This window comes from Cucurbita pepo, chromosome 20 (genome assembly GCF_057944985.1).
Source record: "Cucurbita pepo subsp. pepo isolate OVF chromosome 20, ASM5794498v1, whole genome shotgun sequence".
NCBI classification, from domain to species: Eukaryota; Viridiplantae; Streptophyta; class Magnoliopsida; order Cucurbitales; family Cucurbitaceae; genus Cucurbita; species Cucurbita pepo.
This window is the reverse complement of record NC_141817.1, coordinates 2,717,731-2,740,867: the sequence shown is the minus strand read 5'-3', so window position 1 is coordinate 2,740,867 and position 23,137 is coordinate 2,717,731. Positions and strand designations below refer to the sequence as shown.

At 40.0% G+C, this 23,137-nt stretch overlaps 5 protein-coding genes across 6 annotated transcripts; 3 read left to right on the top strand and 2 right to left on the bottom strand.

The window, feature by feature from the left end:
* Window positions 1-119: 119 nt before the first annotated feature.
* On the top strand, window positions 120-6,648 carry LOC111783527 (cellulose synthase A catalytic subunit 8 [UDP-forming]). The gene is made up of 13 exons (XM_023664455.2): window positions 120-816; window positions 1,144-1,220; window positions 1,344-1,395; window positions 1,480-1,621; window positions 1,830-2,105; window positions 2,809-3,154; window positions 3,408-3,545; window positions 3,751-3,876; window positions 3,956-4,168; window positions 4,290-4,551; window positions 4,644-4,843; window positions 5,225-5,578; window positions 5,812-6,648. Exons 1-13 carry the CDS (start codon window positions 639-641, stop codon window positions 6,397-6,399), a joined length of 2,952 nt encoding a protein of 983 aa, XP_023520223.2. The 5' UTR covers window positions 120-638; the 3' UTR covers window positions 6,400-6,648.
* Window positions 6,649-7,195: 547 nt separating this feature from the next.
* Window positions 7,196-9,183, top strand: LOC111782671 (receptor-like protein 51). The gene has a single exon (XM_023663468.2). The coding sequence runs from the start codon at window positions 7,530-7,532 to the stop codon at window positions 8,877-8,879; it is 1,350 nt and encodes a 449-aa protein (XP_023519236.2). The 5' UTR covers window positions 7,196-7,529; the 3' UTR covers window positions 8,880-9,183.
* Window positions 9,063-12,030, bottom strand: DOT4 (Pentatricopeptide repeat (PPR) superfamily protein). Its single transcript, XM_023663467.2, has one exon. It carries the CDS (start codon window positions 11,867-11,869, stop codon window positions 9,230-9,232), a length of 2,640 nt encoding a protein of 879 aa, XP_023519235.2. The 5' UTR covers window positions 11,870-12,030; the 3' UTR covers window positions 9,063-9,229.
* Window positions 12,031-13,581: 1,551 nt separating this feature from the next.
* On the top strand, window positions 13,582-17,431 carry LOC111783191 (O-fucosyltransferase family protein). 2 transcript variants are annotated; one of them, XM_087120610.1, is made up of 10 exons: window positions 13,582-14,315; window positions 14,564-14,653; window positions 14,738-14,837; window positions 14,993-15,066; window positions 15,237-15,325; window positions 15,697-15,817; window positions 15,900-16,043; window positions 16,162-16,496; window positions 16,589-16,829; window positions 16,969-17,431. In XM_087120610.1, exons 1-10 carry the CDS (start codon window positions 13,923-13,925, stop codon window positions 17,275-17,277), a joined length of 1,896 nt encoding a protein of 631 aa, XP_086976736.1. In that variant the 5' UTR covers window positions 13,582-13,922; the 3' UTR covers window positions 17,278-17,431. The 2 variants fall into 2 exon arrangements, with proteins under 2 accessions (XP_086976736.1, XP_023519856.2); XM_023664088.2 differs by having other exon boundaries at window positions 13,583-14,315; window positions 14,996-15,066.
* Window positions 17,432-17,470: 39 nt separating this feature from the next.
* LOC111783192 (nucleobase-ascorbate transporter 2) lies at window positions 17,471-20,876 on the bottom strand. Its single transcript, XM_023664090.2, has 13 exons — window positions 20,502-20,876; window positions 20,302-20,399; window positions 19,927-20,103; window positions 19,594-19,694; window positions 19,435-19,510; window positions 19,294-19,353; window positions 19,022-19,206; window positions 18,810-18,906; window positions 18,572-18,717; window positions 18,388-18,479; window positions 18,223-18,300; window positions 17,986-18,146; window positions 17,471-17,912 (listed from the first exon to the last, which is right to left on the bottom strand). The coding sequence occupies exons 1-13, from the start codon at window positions 20,590-20,592 to the stop codon at window positions 17,700-17,702; spliced, it is 1,575 nt and encodes a 524-aa protein (XP_023519858.2). The 5' UTR covers window positions 20,593-20,876; the 3' UTR covers window positions 17,471-17,699.
* Between the last annotated feature and the right edge of the window lie 2,261 nt (window positions 20,877-23,137).

The following is a 23,137-nucleotide window of genomic DNA, read 5'->3' as shown; positions in this document are numbered from 1 at the left end:
TTATTTATTATTGAAATCTACCAAAAGGGTAATTTGTTAAATCAGGATATTTCTGCTCGACTAAACAGACTTCATTGATCATTCGTATGAATTCAACAGTTAACCAATCCATCAATCAACTGTAGCCAAGTTTTGATTTTTCCCGCCAACAGTTTTCTTTACAATGATCATTTCATGGGTCTTGTTCGAAAGAAGAAGATTCAAATTCCAGTAAGGAGTACACTTCAATTAGAAGATTCACAGACTCCCGGTTGTCTGTGTTTGTGGGGTTGCTTTCTGGTTTCTCATGTTCGGGTTTGGTGCACAATCGTCTGTTAGTAGTTCAAATCAAGGACGTACTCTGCCCAACAAAATTGTTGCTTACACTTCCCGCAAAATTCAAATCTGTTTCTGCACACACTTTGCTTCTCATCTCTTCTTCCTCTCTGTGCAGATGGGTGAAACCAACTTTCCAACGACTACCCTCAATTCCTCCCCATTTCTAAAATGCTCTCACCCCTCCTCTCGCACAGATCGATACGACCCATCTGGGTTTTGCGTTTTCCATTTGAAATCCACCCACAAGCGCTGGGTTGAGAGACTTCGGGGCTAATCTTTGATTTAGGGTTGGAGAATCACGGGTGTCCGAAGAAAGGGCAATGATGGTTTCTGATGTTCCCATTTGCCACACTTGTGGTGAGCCAGTCGGTGTTGATGCCAATGGAGAGGCATTCGTTGCCTGCCATGAGTGCCATTTTCCTATTTGCAGAGTCTGCGTTCAGTATGATATTAAGGAAGGCAGAAATGTTTGCTTGCGTTGTGGGTCTCCATTTGACGGTATCTTCTGATTGCTAAACTGTTCCTGTTGCTTTCATTACGAGGTCTTACGCTTTTACTGCTCAGGAACTTGAATTTCATTCAGTGGAGTTTCTATTCCAGTTTGTGTTAATTTGTGATTGACCATATATTGTTTGAGAGTTGTAATAGTCTTAGATACTCTCATGCAAGGAGTTATAACTATTATTAGTATGATCCCAGTTTGATTTGCTAATACTTAATGAATTGTTTAAACAAGCCTATGATTCGCACTGTTTGATATCAATAAATAAGCGGTTCTTGTCTTTCCAGTGGTTCTGAATTTGCTTGCATGTTCTGAATTTTCAGAGAACTTGCTGATGGATGCTGATACGAAGAGATCAGGAGATGAAAACACAATGGCATCTCATCTCAGTCATTCACAGGTGAAATTTATTTCGTCAGTTTTGTATGCTTGTGACCCAGTTACAGGTGGTTAGTATTTAATCTCCTACATGTTCAACTCCTCACGAAGTTATTTCTCAACTTTTTCAATTTTTTTTGCTTAGGACGTTGCAGTGCATGCTAGACATATCAGCAGTGTGTCAACAGTGGATAGTGGTAATGAATATTAATTTCTTCAATCGCGTTGGTAGCCTTTAATATTGTTCCTATTCTTATTAATATCTTCCTGTTTTTGTGAAGAATTGAATGATGAACCTGGGAACCCAATTTGGAAGAACAGAGTAGAGAGTTGGAAGGATAAGAAGAACAAAAAGAAAAGGCCTACCGTGAAGACTGAACAGGAAGCTCAAATTCCTCCCCAACAACAAATGGAAGAGAAACAGTAAGTACAACCAGGTTTTGGCTTTTTTAATCTGATTTTTGAATGCGTGATTGGAGCTAAAAGCTGGTTTCTGTGTGCTGATGTGCTTTTCTATTAAACTGCCTTCATATCTGCAAACTGCTTAATGGCTTGGATTTTTTGACATCGTATTTCTGAGGAGAATGCAAGTCATATCAACTTACGAAAAATGTGATTTTTGTTCTTCCAGGATTTCAGAGGCGGCTGCGGTTACACACACATTTTCTTCAGTTTATCCAATTCCATCCAGTAGATTAACACCATACAGAATTGTGATAATCATGAGATTGATCATTCTAGCTCTTTTCTTCCAGTATCGAATAACAAATCCTGTTGATAGTGCTTTTGGTCTATGGCTTACTTCTATCATATGCGAAATCTGGTTTGCCTTCTCATGGGTGTTGGATCAGTTCCCTAAATGGTCTCCCGTGTGCAGAGTCACATTCATTGACAGATTATCGGCCAGGTAGGAGCAAGACAGCAAAACTTATTAACGTATTTGTGAAGTAAATTGGGAGCGTTATTCTTATAATTACTATTTTGGGTTTTATAATACTTGTAACCGCCCAAGTCCACCCCTAGCTAGCAGATATTGTCTTTTTTGAGCTTTCTCTCAATGTCTTTAAAAGATGTCTATTAAGGAGAGGTTTCCACACCCTTCTAAAGTAGAATGTTTCGTTCTCCTTCCTAACTGATGTGAGATCTCACAATCCATCCCCTTCAGGGCCCAACGTCCTTGCTTGCACACCGCCTCTTGTCCACCCCTCCGGGACTCAGCCTCCTCACTGGCACATCGCCCAGTGTCTAGCTCTAATACCATTTGTAATAGCCCAAGCCCACCGCTAGTAGATATTGTCCTCTTTGAGCTTTTCCTTTCTGGCTTCCACTCAAGGTTTTTAAAACATGTCTGCTAGGGAGAGGTTTCTACACCTTTATAAAGAATGTTTTGTTTTCCTCCCAAACGGACGTGGGATCTCATAGTGCCCCTTTCGTCACTCTCAAAAACATGTAATTGGGCTGTAGTAAAAGATATTTGGGTACCATGTAGGCCAGGAAGAATGATAAAATGTCGGATAAAATATGGAATAACGAAAAAGGTGGTGGGTATGGGTGCTTCAATTTAATGCTCCTGATGTGGTATCGTTTGTGTTTATCTGTTTCGAGGTCAGGTTTGAAAGAGAGGGAGAACCTTCCCAGCTTGCTGCTGTGGACTTTTTTGTGAGTACCGTTGATCCATTGAAAGAACCTCCACTAATCACTGCCAATACCGTGCTTTCAATCCTTGCTGTGGACTATCCTGTCGATAAAGTTTCCTGCTATGTGTCTGACGATGGTGCAGCTATGCTCACATTTGAATCTCTTGTTGAGACAGCCGACTTTGCAAGAAAGTGGGTTCCATTCTGCAAGAAATTTTCCATTGAACCTCGAGCTCCTGAGTTTTACTTCTCACAGAAAATAGACTATTTGAAAGATAAAGTGCAACCTTCTTTTGTCAAGGAACGTAGAGCAATGAAAGTAAGAACCTCAAGCTTCCTCTTCACGTTCTGCTTCTTGTTCGTTAGTCATTCCCATGAATTGGGAGATCTCACATCGATCGGAGAGGGAAACAAAGCATTCCTTATATGGGTGTGGAAACCTCACCCTCACCCTTCATCCAGTGGGCTTGAGCTACTAAGTGACTTGCTTTATTTGTATTTAAAATATATCATTTAGTAAGTGAATGGTCGGGAAACAGTTATTTAACAATTAGTCTGCTGATTCGTGGCAGAGAGCTTATGAAGAGTTTAAAGTACGAGTCAATGCTTTGGTAGCAAAGGCTCAGAAAACGCCAGATGAAGGCTGGTTCATGCAAGATGGAACAGCTTGGCCAGGAAATAATCCACGTGATCACCCTGGAATGATTCAGGTTAAACACTACTCATTTGATTGCGTTATTCTACTAACACAGAAGAATGTTCCCCTTCTGTTTGACTGATTAATTTTCTAAGGCAAATTAATGCCAAATTATCTTGTGCATGAAATGTCCGACTCCCTGAATGCCCTACCTCAATAGAAAGGGTTCAGTTTAGATTGTATCAAAATGTTCAATCACCGAGGATGAATTGTTTCAGGTTTTTCTTGGCAATACTGGCGCCCATGACATAGAGGGTAATGAACTTCCTCGACTAGTCTATGTCTCCAGAGAGAAGAGGCCTGGTTACCAACATCACAAAAAAGCCGGCGCTGAAAATGCTCTGGTATTCAATTATCTATCATACTTTTATTTTTTTTGCAGGCACATCAAAGTTGTAAACTCAAATGTTTTTCCTTAAACAGGTAAGAGTATCTGCAGTGCTCACAAACGCCCCCTTCATTCTCAATCTTGACTGTGATCACTATGTTAACAATAGCCAAGCTATACGTGAGGCAATGTGTTTCTTGATGGACCCACAAGTAGGCCGAGATGTATGCTACGTTCAATTTCCTCAGAGGTTTGATGGCATTGATCGAAGTGATCGATATGCAAATCGCAACACAGTTTTCTTTGATGTGAGTTTAAATTAGTTTTATTTTCTAAGAGCATATATGATCACTCTCTTCTGAGTTCTTGATCCCTGCTTTAGTCAGTCTTGAGGCTCGCCTGTTCTGAGGATCTTCATTTTTGTTTCAGGTCAACATGAAAGGATTGGATGGCATCCAGGGACCAGTTTACGTGGGTACAGGTTGTGTTTTTAATAGACAGGCTCTTTATGGCTACGGACCTCCTACTATGCCTAGCTTATCTAAGACATCCTCATCATCCTGCTCTTGGTGTGGCTGCTGTTCGTGCTGCTGTCCTTCCAAGAAGATCTCAAAAGATCCAACTGAAATTCAGAGAGATGTAAAAAGAGAAGAGCTTGATGCTGCAATCTTTAACCTCAGGGAAATAGATAGTGAGTCTAATCTTGGAGGAATACTGTTCTAGAAATTGAAGGCAGTAGTTCTCCGGCTTGTCATTAAATCTAGTTTTGGTTTTGTTCTACAGATTATGATGAGTACGAGAGGTCCATGCTAATTTCTCAATTGAGCTTTGAGAAAACTTTTGGCTTATCTTCTGTATTTATTGAGTCTACACTAATGGAAAATGGAGGAGTCGCAGAATCTGCTAATTCATCGATTTTGATCAAAGAAGCAATTCATGTCATTAGCTGTGGTTATGAAGAGAAGACTGCCTGGGGAAAAGAGGTACTTGTGAGATCCCACCTCGGTTATAAGGGTCTGAAAACCTTTCCTTAACAATTATTGTCCACTTTGGACCGTTAAAAATAGTATCAGAGCCAGACACCGAGCGGTGTGCTAGCGAGAACGTTGGGCCTTCAAAGAGGCTGGATTGTGAGATCCCACATCGGTTGGAGAGGAGAACGAAATATTCCTTATAAGGGTGTGGAAACCTCTCCCTAACAGACGTGTTTTAAAATCGTGAGACTGACGTTGATATATAACGGACCAAAACAGACAATATCTGCTAGCGGTGAACTTGAGCTCTACTACTGTCTCTCTCTCTTTTACATGAATATGAACCGTAGTCAATACAACCATCATTGGGCTTATGGTTTTGCTTTTCAGATTGGTTGGATATATGGTTCAGTCACTGAGGATATCTTAACGGGTTTCAAGATGCATTGCCGAGGATGGAGGTCCATCTACTGCATGCCCTTGAGGCCAGCATTCAAAGGATCAGCACCCATTAACCTTTCTGATCGTCTGCACCAAGTTCTTCGATGGGCACTTGGATCTGTTGAGATTTTTCTCAGTAGACATTGCCCATTATGGTATGGATTTGCAGGCGGTCGGCTCAAATGGCTCCAAAGAATGGCATACATAAACACCATTGTCTATCCCTTCACCTCCCTCCCTCTCGTTGCGTACTGCTCATTGCCTGCAATCTGCCTGCTGACAGGAAAATTTATCATACCAACGGTAAGTACATCTACCCTCGCATTGTTGTTCTAACATATGCATGAAAATATTCAAATATAATCCACCAAATGTATACTTTAAGAAGCATCTCCTTGCCATGTCTGTTCATAGTCTTTGGTAATATCCAAATTGAATTGTGTTGCTCCTGCTGCATTTTTGGGACTGAATATCCTTATTATAGTGAAAATCCTTCTGTATGTCTTCTCCTCATTTTTTTGCTAAACATCATGCAGCTCTCAAACCTAGCAAGTACTCTTTTTCTGGGTCTCTTCTTGTCCATCATTCTCACAAGTGTTCTTGAGCTGCGTTGGAGTGGTGTTAGCATCGAAGATCTATGGCGTAATGAGCAATTCTGGGTCATCGGAGGCGTCTCGGCCCATCTCTTTGCTGTTTTCCAAGGATTCCTAAAGATGTTAGCTGGTGTGGACACCAACTTCACAGTTACTGCAAAGGCAGCTGACGACGCCGAGTTTGGGGAGCTATACATGGTGAAATGGACAACACTTTTGATCCCTCCTACAACTCTTATCGTTGTGAACATGGTCGGAGTCATTGCTGGATTTTCTGATGCACTAAATGGTGGATATGAAGCCTGGGGACCTCTTTTTGGCAAGGTATTCTTTGCCTTCTGGGTGATTTTTCATCTCTATCCATTCCTCAAAGGTCTTATGGGTCGCCAAAACCGGACTCCAACCATTGTTGTTCTGTGGTCTGTACTGTTGGCATCAGTTTTCTCACTTGTCTGGGTGAAGATAAACCCATTTGTGAACCAAATTGACAGCACAACCATTGCACAAAGCTGCATTGCCATAGATTGTTGAGTAATATTGGAGAAATTTATCGAAACCCTTCAATTTCTTGTCAAAGACTCTGCTGTGATTGTCTATAGGATTCACAACCAGTTCCTTTATAGCATAGTTTGAGATGAAAACATACAGATGAATCTGGATATGTATGAATGTTTTGGTTCAACATTTGAGCTTCAGTTTGTACAATGTAATCATTAGTGTGAGAAACACCAATTTGAATACAATAGCTATCCACCTTGCACGAAATTTTGTTCTTGCTCACTCATTGTATTAGTTTTACTAAGCCCACTCCTAGTGCTACTGCTACCGATATTGTCTTTTCTAAAAAAAGATATTGTCTTTTTAGGACTTTTCTTTTCGAGTTTTTCCTCAAAGTTTTGAAACGTGTCTACTAGATAGAGATTTCCACACGTTTATAAATAATGTTTCGTTCCCATTTCCAATTGATGTGAGATCTCGCTGGCACTTGTTCTTCTTTCCAATCGACGTAGAATCTCACAATCTATCTTCCTTCGAGGGCCAGCGTCCTTACTGGCACATTGTTCGATGTTTGACTTTGATACCATTTATAACATCTCAAGCACCTTGAAAGAGGGTACATTATGAGATTCTACATTGATTAGAGAGGAGAACGAATGTCAACGAGGACGATAGACCCTGAAGGGGGTGGACTATGAAATCTCACATTAGTTGGAGAGGAGAACGAAACATTTACATAAGAATGTGGAAACCTCCCCTAGTAAACGTGTTTTACAACCTTTAGGGGAAGCCCGTAAAGAAAAGCGGACGGTAGCTTAAGCAGTTACAAATACAATCTCATCTCATAAATAACATGGTAGTGGAAAGTTTGATTTGTTTGGTAACTATGATTGGGATGACTGGCATATTTTAATCATCAAACCCATCAAGATCTGATATGAACACGAAAGCTTCAAATATGAAATTGGAAAACTTCTCATCATTTTCCCTTAGTCAGCAGCCAAAATTGTCAGCTGGGCATTATGTTAAAATAATCAAGAGCCAGGGTATTTTGGTAATCATGCCAACTGTCCCATTCCAACTCCCCAGCTTTGCTCATTAAATTACTCTCAGCTTCAGCTGGCGTCCTTCAGCAAACACTCCCAACGTCTCTCTGACCAACGATGAAACAGCCACTGCAAAAGGCCGTGATTTTCTCGCTTCTCCTCTTAATCTCCACCGCCACCGCCACCGCCGCTACTCCGGCGCCTCCCATTGAAGATCCTCCTACTCCATCTCCGACCTCCGCCCCATCGGACGCACGGCCATTACTGCCACCGACATCGCCGTCGCCATCTTCTTCACCATCGTCATCTTCATCTTCCAACTCTCTTGACCCGAAGCAACTTACAGCTTTGCAATCGCTCAACATCCCCACCTTCAAGGACCCCTGCAAGCAACCCTCACTTCACAACGCCACCGTTTGCGATTCCTCCTCGCCGTTTCGGCACCTCGTGTTCCTCCGCCTGGCCAATTGCTCCGACGACGTCGCTTTGTCATTCACAGCTCTCAAATCCCTTTCAACTCTCAGATCTCTTGAATTTGTTGACTGCCCCATTTCCCCTATTCGCTTCCCTGCCGATCTGGTTGCCTCTCTTCGATCCTTCACTTGCACAAACAGCCTCCGTAAGCTCACCGGCGTCTGGCTTAGCCGTCTCGAGAACCTCACCGATCTCTCTGTTACCAATGTCCCTGTTAATGCCTCGGGTCCTTTCGTTATACTTGGCAACATGAATATCCTCAAGTCTGTGACTGTCTCCAATGCGAATCTTACGGGTTACTTTCCGAAGCATTTGAATCGCAACCTTACCCACATTGATTTTTCGGGTAATATGCTCAAGGGAAAGCTACCCACTTCGATTACTCTGCTGGAGAATCTAGAATCTTTGAATCTAGCTTCTAATGCGTTCAATGGCGAGATACCCACTTCAGTTGGGGACCTGATATCGCTTCGGAACTTGTCGTTGGCATCAAATTCACTTTCAGGATCCATTCCGGAATCAATTTCGGCAATTCCTGGATTGGTTCACCTCGATCTGAGCTCAAATCAGTTGAATGGAACAATTCCGAACTTCCTTTCGGAGATGAAGAGCTTAAAGTATCTGAATCTCGAGAACAACCAGTTTCATGGGGTAATGCCTTTCAATGGATCTTTCTTGAAAAGGCTGGAAATTTTTAGGATAAAGGGGAATAGCAACCTTTGCTACAACCATTCGATTCTATCATCCAAACTGAAGCTGGGGATAGCTCCTTGCGATAGACATGGGCTTCCATTGTCGCCACCGCCAGCTAAGGACGATTCGTCGGCTGATGAAAACAGCGACTACGATGACAGTGATGGAGATGATTCTAGCACCCACCACAAGGAGTCTCATAATGGCCCCAATAAAGTCGTGCTTGGAGTCGCAATTGGGCTGTCTTCCATAATTTTTCTCATCATTTTCCTGGTTTGTATGTCCAAGTGTTGTCGTTGAGAGTGAAGATCGATCGGCTTTACTTCTAGAGTAGAATTATTTGGTTCTTTCTTCTTCTTCTTCTGTTCTTGGTAGAATAATAGTAAAGAAACCATGATAGGCATAGGCATTGTAAATGTAGTGGCAGGACAATTTGGTTGGCGTTTGTTCTTTTTGGTGGATAGTCCAATTATTATTTGAGTACGGCATGTTTTGATGTGTTCATTTTGAGTGTTATCAACATCGTTTCAAGCTTTTGCTTTTGTTTTTTCTATTATGACACGATTTGCTATTGTCTCAATAAAATCTCATTATGTTCAGTGTCTCAACTTTGTTACTCTCTCTGTCTCAAACTGGCTTCTTCCTTTTATTCACCAGTAACCTCTACAAGAACAATATCCATCCTTGAAATGATGAAAACGACTAGAATCTCTCAAAACGATCTCCCTCTTGGTGTCTTTCGACATGAACCTGGCCATCTCGTGACAGTCGCCGCAAACCCGGAGATTTTTAGTCACCCGTATCGTCTTGCCGGGTGGGAGATTCAGCATACCAAAAGCCATTGCTAACTTCTCACTGTGTCCACAGAGAGCAACTTCCTTCTCCCTTTCATCTGCATTTAACAAAGCATACCTTGTTTTTGGAGAGTAACCTTCTTCCTTCATCTTGCTTCTTAGTCTTGTCAGAAGTAGCTCTATCTTCTTGGCTTGGGGTTTGGAGCAATCTCCAGCAACAAAGATGTTCACCTTGCCCTTGATCTCTATCCAACTGCAGCCTGGATTCTTCTTCAAACCGCGTTGTCCGATCCTCGTCCTTAACTTTTGAACTTCTTCCCACTTCTCTGCCTCTGCATAGATGTTAGCCAGAAGTACATAATAGCCTGTGTTTTCTGGTTCCAGTTCAAAGATTCGTTCTGCAACTTTTTCTGCTAGTTTGACATCATGGTGTATCCTGCATCCGCACAACAATGCACCCCAAATTGTGGCGTCTGGTTTGATCGGCATCGTTTCGATGAATTTATGTGCTCTCGCCAGATTCCCCGTTCGAGCAAGAAGATCCACCATACATGCATAGTGCTCCAGGTTGGGTTCAATCTGACATTCTTTCTTCATAATATTGAAAAAGTTCCATCCTTCATCAAGCAGTCCAGAATGGCTGCAGGCATAAAGGATTGAAATGAAGGATACTTCATCGGGCTCAATCCCAGCTATTCTCATCTGGTTGAAGGCACTGACAGCTTCACTACCATAGCCATGCATCCCATATCCAGCTATCATCACTGTCCATGAGACAAGGTCCTTGTTGAGAATCATATCGAAGAGCAACCGGGCAAGAACTAATAGCCCGCACTTGACATACATATCGACAAGTGCATTAGCAACAAATTTGTCCTTTGAGTATCCATTTCTTAATGCATATCCATGGATTTCTCTACCCTTATCCAACGCTGCAAGGCTTGCACAGGCTGGAAGGATACATGCCACTGTCGTGCCATCGGGCTTCGATTCTCTTTGCATCTCTGCAAACAAGCTCAGAGCTTCATTCGGAAGACGATTCTTTGAGTAACCTCCGATCATAGTATTCCATGAAATAACATCCTTCCTTTTCATGTGAGAAAATACATCAGCTGCGTCCTTCATGCTGCCGCACTTGGCATACATGTCCATAAGAGCATTACTGACAAATGAGTTGGTTTCCAAGTTGTTTTCTCTGATGTAGTTGTGTAAACTCTTCCCACTCTTCAAGTTACCATTAGTAGCACAAGCATGAAGAATGCTTGCAACAGCATACACATCCGGGAGCACGCCTCTGCTTTTCATTTCGTTAAACAACTTGATCGCACCATCAGACAGACCTTCACGAACATAGCCTGCAATCATCGAAGTCCAAGATACAACAGTTTTCTCATCCATTCTCTCAAAAACTCGAATGGCACTGTTCAAATCACCACATTTTGAGTACATGTCCAGTAAAGTGTTATTGAACATAACATCTCTGTCAAGAGCACCAGCAGCCTTTATTGAATAAGAATGGAGTGTCTTGCCCAACGAAAGAGTACCCATATTTGCACAAGCTACAAGAACATTGACCATTGTAGCCAAATCAACATCAACACTGAAAACTAACATCCTTAAGAAAATCTCAATTCCTCTGTCTTCTAAACCATTCTTAACATAGCCACTGATCATAGAGTTCCATGAAATGACATCTCGGTCACTCATTTCATCGAACAGCTTCCGTGCACTTCTAACCTTTCTACCCACGAAGTAGAAAGAAATTAGTGAATTAACGACTGCATTGTAAGAAGTAAAACCCAACTTGCAGATCAACCCATGAACCTGCATACCCTCTTCCACTCGTGCAACTGCTGCGAAACATTTCAGAACACTGGAAAATGTGTAAGAATTAGGGTTTATCCCCAATTCCAGCATTCGCTTGAACAAATTTATACTCTCTCCATAGTTACCACTTCCCGAATACTCACTGATCATAAGGTTCCAGAGGAAAACCTTCTTTTCAGAGAGTTTATCAAAAATCATCCTCCCTTCTCTAAGATCCCCGCATTTCACATACATAAAAACTAGTTTCGCCCCTAAGATTCCATCTATTACAACTTCATTAGATTCAATTATTGAATGAACCCTTCTTCCATCTCGTATAGATTTTTGTTCAGCACATAGCTGCAAGATGACGCAATAAGTATCCAAATCAAGGTTGGAATTTTGGGAGCTGCAAAGAAGCTCTATCGCATTTTTGAGATCACCCACTTCACAAAACTTGACAATTTTGCGGGAATTATTCAGTTCAACATCGGTGTAGTTTTTCGCTTCCAATGCTGCGGGGGTGTAGCTCTCTGTAGAAGCATAGGCCGAATTCGAGAAGGAAGATTGCGAATTGGGTTTGACAAAGGCTGAAGATTGCCGGAATTTCAAGTTCACTGAACCACGATGGTCGTACCCTGCCGAAGATAACCAGAAGGTTGGAGGGGCTTTTGCTACCAGTAAGAACATAGCTTTCGCCGAGAAGTCCCAGCAAGAAACAGCGAAAATGGCAACGAATTTCTTCTAATAAAGAAAGAAAATAGAGAGCAACAATAGGGCCAAAGGAAAGGGAAGAATGAATGATGAGACGGACACGTGGGAGCACAAGCTTCAGAGACACGTGAAGCAGCGGTAACACGTACATAGCTAGTAGATATTGTCAGTTTGACATGTTACTTATAATCGTTAGTCTCACGATTTTATAACATATTTGTTAAGAGAGATGTTTCTACACTATTGAAAGAATATTTTGTTCTCTCTTCAATTCATGTGATCTCACAATCTATCCTTTAGAGGCCTAACGTCCTCACTAGCACGCTGTTCGATATCTGGCTTGATAAGTTGAGGGCCGGGTTCTTCTTCCCTTATTCCCCTTGAAGCTCCGGCTATGATATCAAAAACCCGTCTTGAATTTTGCAAATCCATTATGAAAACATACCGAACAGCTCAAACCTATCCATGGCCACTGCTGAAAAATCACCACAGACCAGGTAGCTCTTCTTGCTCTCAAAGCCCACATCACAAGCGACCCCAATGGCATAATTACAAACAATAGGTCTGAAACTACCTCAGCCTGTAACTGGGTTGGCATAATTTGTAGTATAAAGCACAACGGAGTGACAGCTTAAATTTTTCTTACATGGGTTGGCATATATGGCTCCAGGTGACGGACACTCTTCGTTAAACTCAGTCTTGTTTCTTAAATCAAGTTTCCTTTACAATGCAGAGTTGGGGTTGGATGGGATTGTTTCCAGAAGAGGTAAAGCATTCTGTTAATGGAAACATTGACAAGGTAGAAAGAAGGCTAGAGATGAAATGATTTGTACTACTAGAGAAATGAGGGTACCCAAATCATATCCTCACTAAATGACCGATGTTGCAGATTCAATCACCAATCTTTTAGCTATTCAGAGTGAATGTCTATCATCCATTGTATTGTTGGCCTTGTCGTTGTCGTGGACAGTATGATCATCAGAGAAGGGGTCGAGTATCAAACATGTTATTGGCCCTCTCAACAAAATCAAGACGAGAATTGGGCAGTCCCAAGTCCATAAATCTTGAATGTATGAATAAAAGAGAGTTTGGTTTGAAATGCCCTTTTGAAATAGTGCTTTAAATAAAACTGTTCGCTCATTTGATGGAAAAATCACAAATTTAATACCACATACACTTCAAAATTTAAGGACCATATATGATTAAACTCGTAATTTAACTAAAGTATAATTTTCATTAAATTAAAACTTTAATCCCTGATTCTTGCCATTTCATTTCGTTCTTCAGATTGGGTTTGGATCCTCCTCTTCTTCAATCTATATCCACCACCAGCGTGGATCTCCGATTCATTTTGGGGTTGGCGTATAAGAAGCATTTAGGCCATGCGATTGGAAAATTTCATCATACGATCACATATAGAAGGACAAATCTTCCAAAAAAGTCAAGGTAGTTGTACCAACGGTTCTGTGAAATTTTTGGGCGATAAGATTTACTGGACCCGCCAATTCCAACATTCACCCTCTTCTTCTTCTTCTTCTTCCTCGTCCTCCCAAGTTCAGCTAAGGCTCTATTGTTCAATAATGTGAGAACCCAGAAAGGGAGTAGCTCTGAAGCAGACGTTTAGCCCTGGTTGGTAGCCTGTAACTGTTCGCAAGTATTTCTTGGTGTTCAAGGTTAGTCTGAAAGTGTTATTCGGCCTTTAATATTTTGCTTTTATTGCACTCATCTATTCTCACCGGACTTTTCAGCTTTCCTTTCCTTTTGTTCCTAACGTGTATGCATACCTTCTTGTTTAACAATTTTCTTTGTTTACCAAACTTGCATTTTTGTTAGATCACTTCTGTCTTTGTGTTGGTGGGTTGTTTTCTGAGAAAGACAGACAGAGAGAATCTGTAAGAAAAAGAAAATGTGAATGCAGGCCTTCATAGTTTATGGTTACATGTTTTTTTGTTATATGGTTCCTTAAAACACCAAAGTTTCTGTATAGTGTAAGGAAGGATAGATGTTTGAGGTTGTTTGAGAGATAAAAATGGGGAAGCAAGGGGTCTCCAGAAGTTTGCGCCCTGAGTCTCAGAGTGATGGAATGTCATTAGGAATGAAAGATTATCAGATTAGATGTTGTTCAGAAAACTTTTGTGGGAATAATCCTTCTATTGGGAGGAGGCTTTCAGGAGAAGATGTGAACTCAGGTTTGAAAACCGTATCAGTTCATGGATTGAAACATGATGTTTCCAAAATTAGTGCTTCTAAGGGATCCTATGGGAGCAAAAGAAATGTTTGGCTTCAAAAGCATGTGAGGTCAATTTTGTTTATGATTGGGGTGATTGGTTTTGTTTTTTTGGTTGATTCCTTAACAGTATCCCTTGTCAATTTGATTATTCGCCGGAACACTTCACCTGCCAGAAAATCAAGTGGTATCAAGGTAAAATGTAGGAATGTTTCTAGATTTAATTGGGTTGGTAGTAGCTTTTTATATGGCGTTGATACATATCCTTATATGCTTGGATCCTTCATACTCTCTCCCCATGATTTTTGTAAAAGTTTAGATAAGATCCATCAGTACTGACTTCGTAGAATGCTCAAATTCTATGGATAGAGATGGTCAGTGGATATTACAATGTTCTAACATTAATGCTCTTGTGATGATATTTTCATTTTTGTTGACTCAAGGATGATAATGGTCCCAATGTTCACAAAGAAAAATCTCCAATCCAGATGTATGACCGCCTTGTACATTTGGCCTCTGTTTCTCTTGCAAAGGTTTGCTACATGACTCTTCACATACTGTAAATGTTGTCATTTTTCTGATGAAATCTTACAAAGTTGAGACTGTTCTGCTTTCAGATTGAGTTTAAACAAGAGAAATCAAGCTTGTGGAAGGAACCATATCTTCAGGCCTCTGGATGGGTACCCTGTGCAGACAGAAACGTTGTATCCGAGTTAGGTACTCGATCAGACATTTAACTCTTCGACGTTTATAAAACCCTTTTAATTTTTGCTCAGATAATTGCTAATCGCTGCTGCAGACACAATGAGTATACTAGAGTTTAGTGCATGAATACTTTATCATGTGATTGACACTCAGTTGTAATCTTGGAGCAGGGAAGTTTGATAAGACTAATGGTTACATAGTTGTCAGTGCAAATGGTGGTCTTAATCAGCAACGAGTTGCTGTAAGTGTTTGTATCTTCCATGTCACTATTATCCTTATTAGATTGTTAGGGAGTTCTATGTTCTACCTGCATAGCAGCGCATCCAAACGCCTATAGATGATGAAATACTACAGTTTAGTGCCTATAGATGATGTTCTCTTAGTCTTCACGTGGGCTTACAACTCTTGCAGATCTGCAATGCTGTTGCACTGGCATCTCTTCTTAATGCAACTCTCGTAATTCCAAGATTTCTCTACAGCAATGTATGGAAGGATCCAAGGTCTGAGGTCTTTCTGAATCCATACCATTCTACTATTTTTTTTTTTAGTTCAAACCTCTACCTCTTGGTCGAGGGTACATATTTTGCTAGTCTAACTTTGTCACTTATAACCATTTCTCGGCTGATGGGGCTCTGTAAGAATGATGTAGTGGCACCTTCCTTTCATTTATGCATTGTTGGTTGACTTGAGAACATTTCATTTACTAAAAGAACAATCACCATTCAACTATAGAAGCATTTCCAAAACTGAATCATTGTTCTTGTTTAATTTTTCGCATTAATGTTCGACTTCTGGCCATGGCAAGCATTTGTGATTGTTGGTCTGCTTGCTGTCCAATTGCTTACATTTTATGCTTTTAATGAGAATGCAGCCAGTTTGGTGACATATACCAAGAAGATTACTTTATGAATACTCTTAAAGATGATGTACATATTGTCAAGGAACTCCCTTCTTACTTAAAGTCTGTAAATCTAGAAGCAATTGGTATTCAGGTATGTTATAAATAAGTGTAAATACTTCATATAACAACTTCTACTCCGGAAACAACTTAGTAGCTCCTGGTCTTTTTTGCAGATCACTGATGCAGATATTGCAAAAGAGGCAAAGCCCACTGATTATATTAGAACCGTTCTCCCTCTCCTTTTGCAGAATGGAGTTGTTCACTTCCTTGGCTTCGGAAATCGACTTGGCTTTGATCCCATACCCTTCAACCTTCAGGTTGTAAGCCAAATGTAACAGGACAAACATTATTGCTATTAGGATTTAGCTTGGTATCAACATGAGTCTGAAGTGTAGGTATTTCTTAATGATTTGCTGCAACTTTTTCACATTGCAGAAATTAAGATGTAAATGCAACTTCCATGCTCTGAAGTTCACACATAAAATCCAACAAGTTGGTTCTTTATTGGTCAAAAGGATCAGAAAATACGAAGCCGCCAAGAGTATGTTGGATAAACAACTGCTAGGGAACTTCATAGACTATGTAGCATCCAAAGAGGACAAAGTTGTTGGAGGTCCAGTGAAGTATCTTGCTTTACATTTGAGATTTGAAGTGGATATGGTTGCATACTCCCTCTGTGACTTTGGAGGTGGAGAAGATGAGAAGAAGGAGCTTCAAGCTTACAGAGAAATCCATTTTCCTTTACTGATTGAGCGTTTGAAGAAGTCAAGGTACTTCAATGGAGTTTTTTGTCTTTTTTTCAGACAGTATGAACTTATGTTAGTAGATGCTGATCACTTTGGGATTACGAATTGGTATGCAGGACAATTTCTTCAACAGAGTTGAGAATGTCAGGGAGATGCCCATTGACACCAGAAGAAGCAGCACTTGTTCTAGCCGGCCTTGGATTCAAACATAGAACTTATATCTATTTGGCTGGATCTCATATATATGGTGGAAACTCCCGGATGCGAACCTTCACCAACCTCTATCCTAACTTAGTCACAAAGGAAACACTTCTTACTCCCAGTGAGCTTGCACCATTTCAAAACTTCTCTTCTCAGGTATAACATTGAAGAGCATGCATGTGACAATTATCTCTCTCTCAGTAATTTCAAAAGTATTTATGCACCACAATGAAAAGTTGCTTGTTTCTTTGATGGTTTGTCAATCCATTAGACTGAATGCATTGCCTGTATATAGCTTGCAGCGTTGGATTTTATTGCCTGTGCGAGTGCTGATGTCTTTGCCATGACCGACTCTGGAAGCCAACTATCATCTCTGGTGTCAGGATTTCGAACTTACCATGGAGGTGGCAATGCTCCTACTTTAAGACCAAACAAGAAAAGGTTAGCAGCAATCTTGTCCGAGAATAAGACCATAGGTTGGAAAACTTTTGGAGATAGAGTTAGTAAGATGATCGAGGAAGGTCAACGATCCCGGACCAGAGGGTTCGGTAGAAGCATCTATCGTCATCCGATGTGCCCAGAATGCATGTGCAAATCCCACTAGTGTTCTATAATCTGGCTTGCACATAAATGTATACTTAGCTGCCTTGGATGGAAATTTACACATATCTTCCCCTCCATTCCGGCAGGCAATATTCAAATTCATTTGTTCATTCTTATTCCGTGTCAGTATATAATCTGCTGCAATTGACTGATTATGTTCGTCCATTATAATAGTTCATTAATGAGAGAAGAACTGCTTGTAAAAGAACCATTCCCCCCTTTCTGATTCTGCCTTCTTTCAAAGAACCAATTCTTTTAGGTACAAAAAAGATCATTAACTAAAAAAGCAGACAATACAGCTCTCTTCTCTCAAGACTGATGGAGTCCAGTCTCTGTTCAAAGAATCGTCTCAACCTGGGAATGATACTTTTTTTCTCTGTACGCAAGCAAACCTTTGTTGTCTCCTCTGTTTCTTCCTTCTATTCAAGATGGAGGGAAGAATTGGTTTAGGTTAAAAGGAAGAGTGTAAAACTCTTCATTCCTGCCGTCTCCCTTGAACGTTCTGAACTTAACCCACCATGGCATTCCCCTGTCTCTAGCACTGTCTTTGTAGTCTAGTGTGTTATCCAAGAAAACCGCAACTATGAGTGCTACTGTTGGTGGAGAGAAGAATATGGTGTTCAGGAAGTCATTGAACTGCACATTAAAACAAGAACTCGCGTTAGTTCATCATGTTCATAGAGAAAATTAAGTGAAAACAGAAACTCACCCATCCAGCGTTTGTGTGAGCAGGGCCATGGAAGGCCTTTGCAGTGTACTCCCTAAAATAATCAGGCACAGACAAACCCAAGAACAATGCCACACCAGTAATGAAGAGATTCCTCATTGAATTCATGTTGGTAAATTGCAAAAATGACAACCCCACAGAGGCTGAGAAAAGAGCTAAATTTGTTAACATTCCATTTCCAGAGAATGCAAAATGTGAATTTATGCAAAATCTACTCACCAACAAGACCAAACAAGACACAATATACAGCTGCAAATATAGTGAAGGGTATTGAAGCAAACAATGCTCCAAATTTCCCTGCAGAAATCAGCAGTCATATGATAAAACTTGAACAAGATAAGATGTTTATCTTTTAGTTTACTACCATAACTAATTTCTGCTCACCTAGAATTGAGAAGAATATCATAAATCCAGCTGAAATCTGGATAACCCTGCGGCTACCAACACGGGTGCTTCCAAGCAGACCTACATTTTCTCTGTATTTACATTTTGTAAGTCGGAAAACTTGCATAGATACATACAATCTCAATGACACAATGCAACGAGAAGTGAAAACAAAAAAACATACATTGAGACAGTTGATCCAGACAATGTTCCAAACAGACCACTCAGAAGAATCCCGATTCCCTGCCAACCGATCCCTCGACTCAGAACATGAGCTGGAGGTGGGGTTGCACTCGCTAAACGTGAAGCTGCCTTAAATGCTCCAGTTGACTGTTAAATGATTATAAGTTTTCCATATGACTCTTTCAAGTACAGAGCAAGAATTAGAATATAGTGCTAGAGTAGAAGAATATAGTAAGTACCTCAATCAAAGATACCAGAACTGCAGCCATCATCCCAAAAGCATGGCCAGCATCGAAGGTTGGAGCACCCCATTGAAGAGGGTATGGTATCTTAATCCTGAATGATGAAGGAGGCAATGTTGGGGAAGAGGGGTTAAGTTCTTTTTTTCTTTTTTTTCTTTTGCTTTTTATATCAGCACAAAGTAAAAGCGAGGTCAGGTTTAGATAACAACCATGGAGCAGATGAAATGAGGTTGGCCCTGTCAGTTCGACAATTGATTTGAGTTAATTCTGGTCGATGTTTGTATGCACCACTGGCTGTCAAGAGGTGTGCATATGCCCATATCACAGTAACAGATATAAGAAGAGCAAAGCGTTCAAGTATTGGCAGTTGCCTTACATGAAAACCTTTGAGATACTGCAAAAGAAGTAAATTGTATAGATTTTCAAAAAGGGTGCCTGACTTTTGTTATTGTTTTGCAGTAGCAAGATAACAAGACAGCACCTGTGAGAGAGCTATAAAGAGTATAAGCATGGGAACGCCAATTTCCACACATCTTCCAACCTGGTTAACATTCAATGGTCAGATGAATGGAAAAACCAGAAAACAAAAATCTGAAAACACAGGGACCTCTCGTTAGTATACCACTGGGAAGCCTCTGTCAAACATACCAAAGCCTACTAGTGCAATCACAGGGACCATTCCAAGAGGACTGAAGAACCTGAAACGGATGATGAACTTCCTTCCATCAACATTTAGTGTGAAATAGATTTAGCGATGTCTTGATTCTTAAGGAAGTTCTACCTGGAGCAGATAGCCCACAATTGACTGTATCCCAAAATGATCTGTATACTTGATGATACAATTAGAGCTCCCTGAACTGCTCTCATTGTGCTCAGAAATCTCTGTGGAAGTTTAATTCATGTATTAAAAGAATCCCTGAATCTCTGATCTTATGTTTAATTCATTAGATAAAGAAAAAGACAACATGTTGACTCTTTGGACATTGATTGAGTTGAATGTATGGACAAAATCTTACAGTTCATTATGCATCCATAAAGACAATTGATTTGTCCACACGTTTGGAGACAAATGGAAAGTAAAAAGAAAAAGAAAATACTGAATTGGGTTACTGACCAAATGGGGGTCCTCGATTCTTGATAAAGATGAGTCGTGAATGATGGAAATAATCGGAACCATAAAGGCATAAGAACCTCCGATAACAGTCGGCAATCTTGTTCCAAACAGAGTCTGTAGAAGCGTATTGATCCCTTCAACAAAAAGTAGAGTCTGTACCACCCTCACTTTATCACCCTATATCAGAGTTTCAACCCCCATGTTAAAAAAAAACAAGCAGAAAAGCATGTTGAGATGAAAAAGTTTGAGATTATTTTCTTTTGTCTGTATTTTGAAGCCAGAGAATCTGTCATGATTGAAACTCAGCAGCCTTCATGTAGAAACTGAAAATAGGAAGACAAAGTTGAAAATGAAGGAGTTGGAAATGTTTCTCACATCATCGCCTCCCATCAAAGGAACAAGGAAAGAAGGGATCATAACAGCAGTACCCAACGCCAGAATGTAGTGCTGAAAGCCCAAAGCTATGGCTTCCCCTGTTTTGAAAACATAAGCAAACAACAACAATTACGAGCTCAGAAGAAGAAAAACATCAATGAGTTGGTTTAGTTGTGTGCATTTGGAAAATGTAGCATTACCCCAAGATGGGTTAGAATCGATACAGTACTCCAAGCCCTGAAGTTGATCCATTGGTGGATGGCTAATCTCCTCTGGTTTCGGAGCTTCCATTACTCACAAACGCCCAGTGAGTGAAAATCCCAAATGGGGTTGTGGTAAAATAAGCAAAACAGAGAAGCAAACAAACAAACAAATGAAGCAAGCCAATCTCTCTGTCTCTCTCTGTCTCTGTTTCACAAGAGAACTTGTAGAAAAACAGAGTGAGAGGAGAAGACAACACAGAATGAGAAAAGGAGAAATGGAAAAGCAAAAGTGGTAGTGAAATCAAAAAGGTACAGAGGTGAGGATTGAATGCGGAGAGAGAGAGAGAGAAGCAGTGAATTGCTTGCCCCGCATGACCAAGCGGCTTTTGTGGCTTTAGTGTTCTTGGCCCCTCTTCAGTCTTCACCTCATTTTTAGCACTTCCCAAACTACCCTCACAAGAACTGCCAAACCCAAATGTAACCGTTGCCCATTCAGCCTCCTTCTTCACCTTCCTTGTAATAATAAAAGAACAGCTAAAAACAAAATTTATGCTTGCTCATGTCTTTTCTCTATGTTTTATATCATCCTACTAAAATTTCATTTTTATGTCTAGCATGGACTTGAATAAGTTGTTATTTATAAACGTTGGATCAATTAGATATAAATTTAAATTTTATATCAAATAAAATCTTAAATTTTTTAATTTTTAATTTTGTGGCTAGTTGATCCACCAAATTTTAAAAAATTTGTAGCTCATAATAGATACTAAAATCATGTGGTCAAGGGTATCTTTGAACGTTCTTTCATCTTTGGCACTTTTTTTCCCACTTTTGTTGTGTGCATGATTAGGATAATTAGGACAAAGGTGAATATAAAGTGTAAGATTTTTAAGGATGGAAATTGGGTTATAATGTGCACAACATTACGACTCTAATCTTACTTTATTAGAGTGTGACCTAACATTAAACAAAACTTCCTTTGACCAACATAATTTCCTAAGTTGTAGGGTGTATAATTACCTAATACAAACAAAGGTCTTTGAGTTGTGGTCAAAATGGATCTTGAGTTTAGCCTTCTAGCTCTAGAGAGTGACATCTTGTGGTGTCTCTGTGTATCGTTGCTTGATTTGGAGACAGCTAGTAGATATTGTCCTATTTAGATTTTCCTTTCGAGCTTTTTTTCAAGGTTTATAAAACGTGTCTGCTAGAGAGGAGTTTCTATTCCTAAAATATTTTGTTTTTCTTCTCAATCGATGTAAGATCTCACAGAGGTAACGTCTTTAGAGATAAGTTGTAGACGCAGAATGTGAGAGAAACTCTAAACTCTAAACCCTAGAGGTTTAGAAAGTAATGTTTGAGAAGAAGTAGAAAAAAAAGGAAAAAAAAATGAGGCAGCTGAGAATGCAATCTGAGTAGACACCAACGTGTGTTGGTATTGAACGGCCTTTCAACCATCGCAAAAACTCCAACGTCTCTTACTGCAGCTTCGAAATGGCTGCGTTTTCACAAATCTCGTGATCTTGGTTTGTTTTTATCACAATAATCTACTTATAAATAAGCTGTTTAAGTTCACTAATGGCCAAGACAAGCTTTATCTTTATTCTTTTGTGTTGTCATTAATTATTACAAATTATTTCACTATTATTATTTAAATGTTAATGGAAAAGCTTTATTTATTTATTTTTTTTTTTTTGGTTAAACTATATTATTCTTTACCTGTTCATTAGCTTTGTGAATTCAAAAAAGCTATTATCTTCTTATAATTTTGTCTTCATTGACGGTCAGAATTGTTTTCTTGAGATGCTGCAAGGAAAGGTAGGCTAATTATATTTGAACCCATATTAAGTAAACGGAGGAGGTGAGAATGTTAGCTTGAGTAACGCAAACATCGGTAAGAATCTAATGTTTCGAAAACAGCTCCTTTACAAGATTCGTCCATGGAGAATAAGTCAAGGCTTAAGATCAAGCCGAAAGACATAGTCGAAAAACAATAAGTGAATGTTCCTGTACTACCCATTTTGTTTTCATAGACGGAGGAGGGTAAGATAGCCGAAAGACACAAAGGGTATTTGTTAAATAAACGTTGATACACCACTAGAATTGTAATACCCTTAAACCATATCATAATGGGTACAACCCAAAATTGTAAAAGTAGAGGTAGAAGGGGTAATTTAATGAGCTTTTTATAAGCCCAATATAAAAGGATTATAGATGATGTAAAAAAGGTGATGCATAAAAATAAGGGGAAAAGAATAGTAAGCACTGGAAACCCTGTCATCCTCTCTCGCGTTTCAACCAGTCTTTTATACATATGCATCCATGGGACAAGCCTTTAGCTTCACATGCTATCTCTTTGTTTCTCTCAAAAGAAGACAACTTGTGTTCTATTCCAAAAGCAACTGTGCAGAGAAGCAGTCTTAACCAAAAAGCAAAAGCTCCTAAAACATACAAACCAACTTCCACCTGCTAAGCTGCCTACCAAAGGTGGCTATTTTGGTGTTTTATAAAGCTTCAGGAAATGAGATGAGAAAACTCCAATTCTCGGCTTACCTTTTCAAGCTGACCCACACGTACTTACAGGGTTTTGACTCCAAAACATTATGAATTGTAAAGCAACCACCTTTGTTTCGATG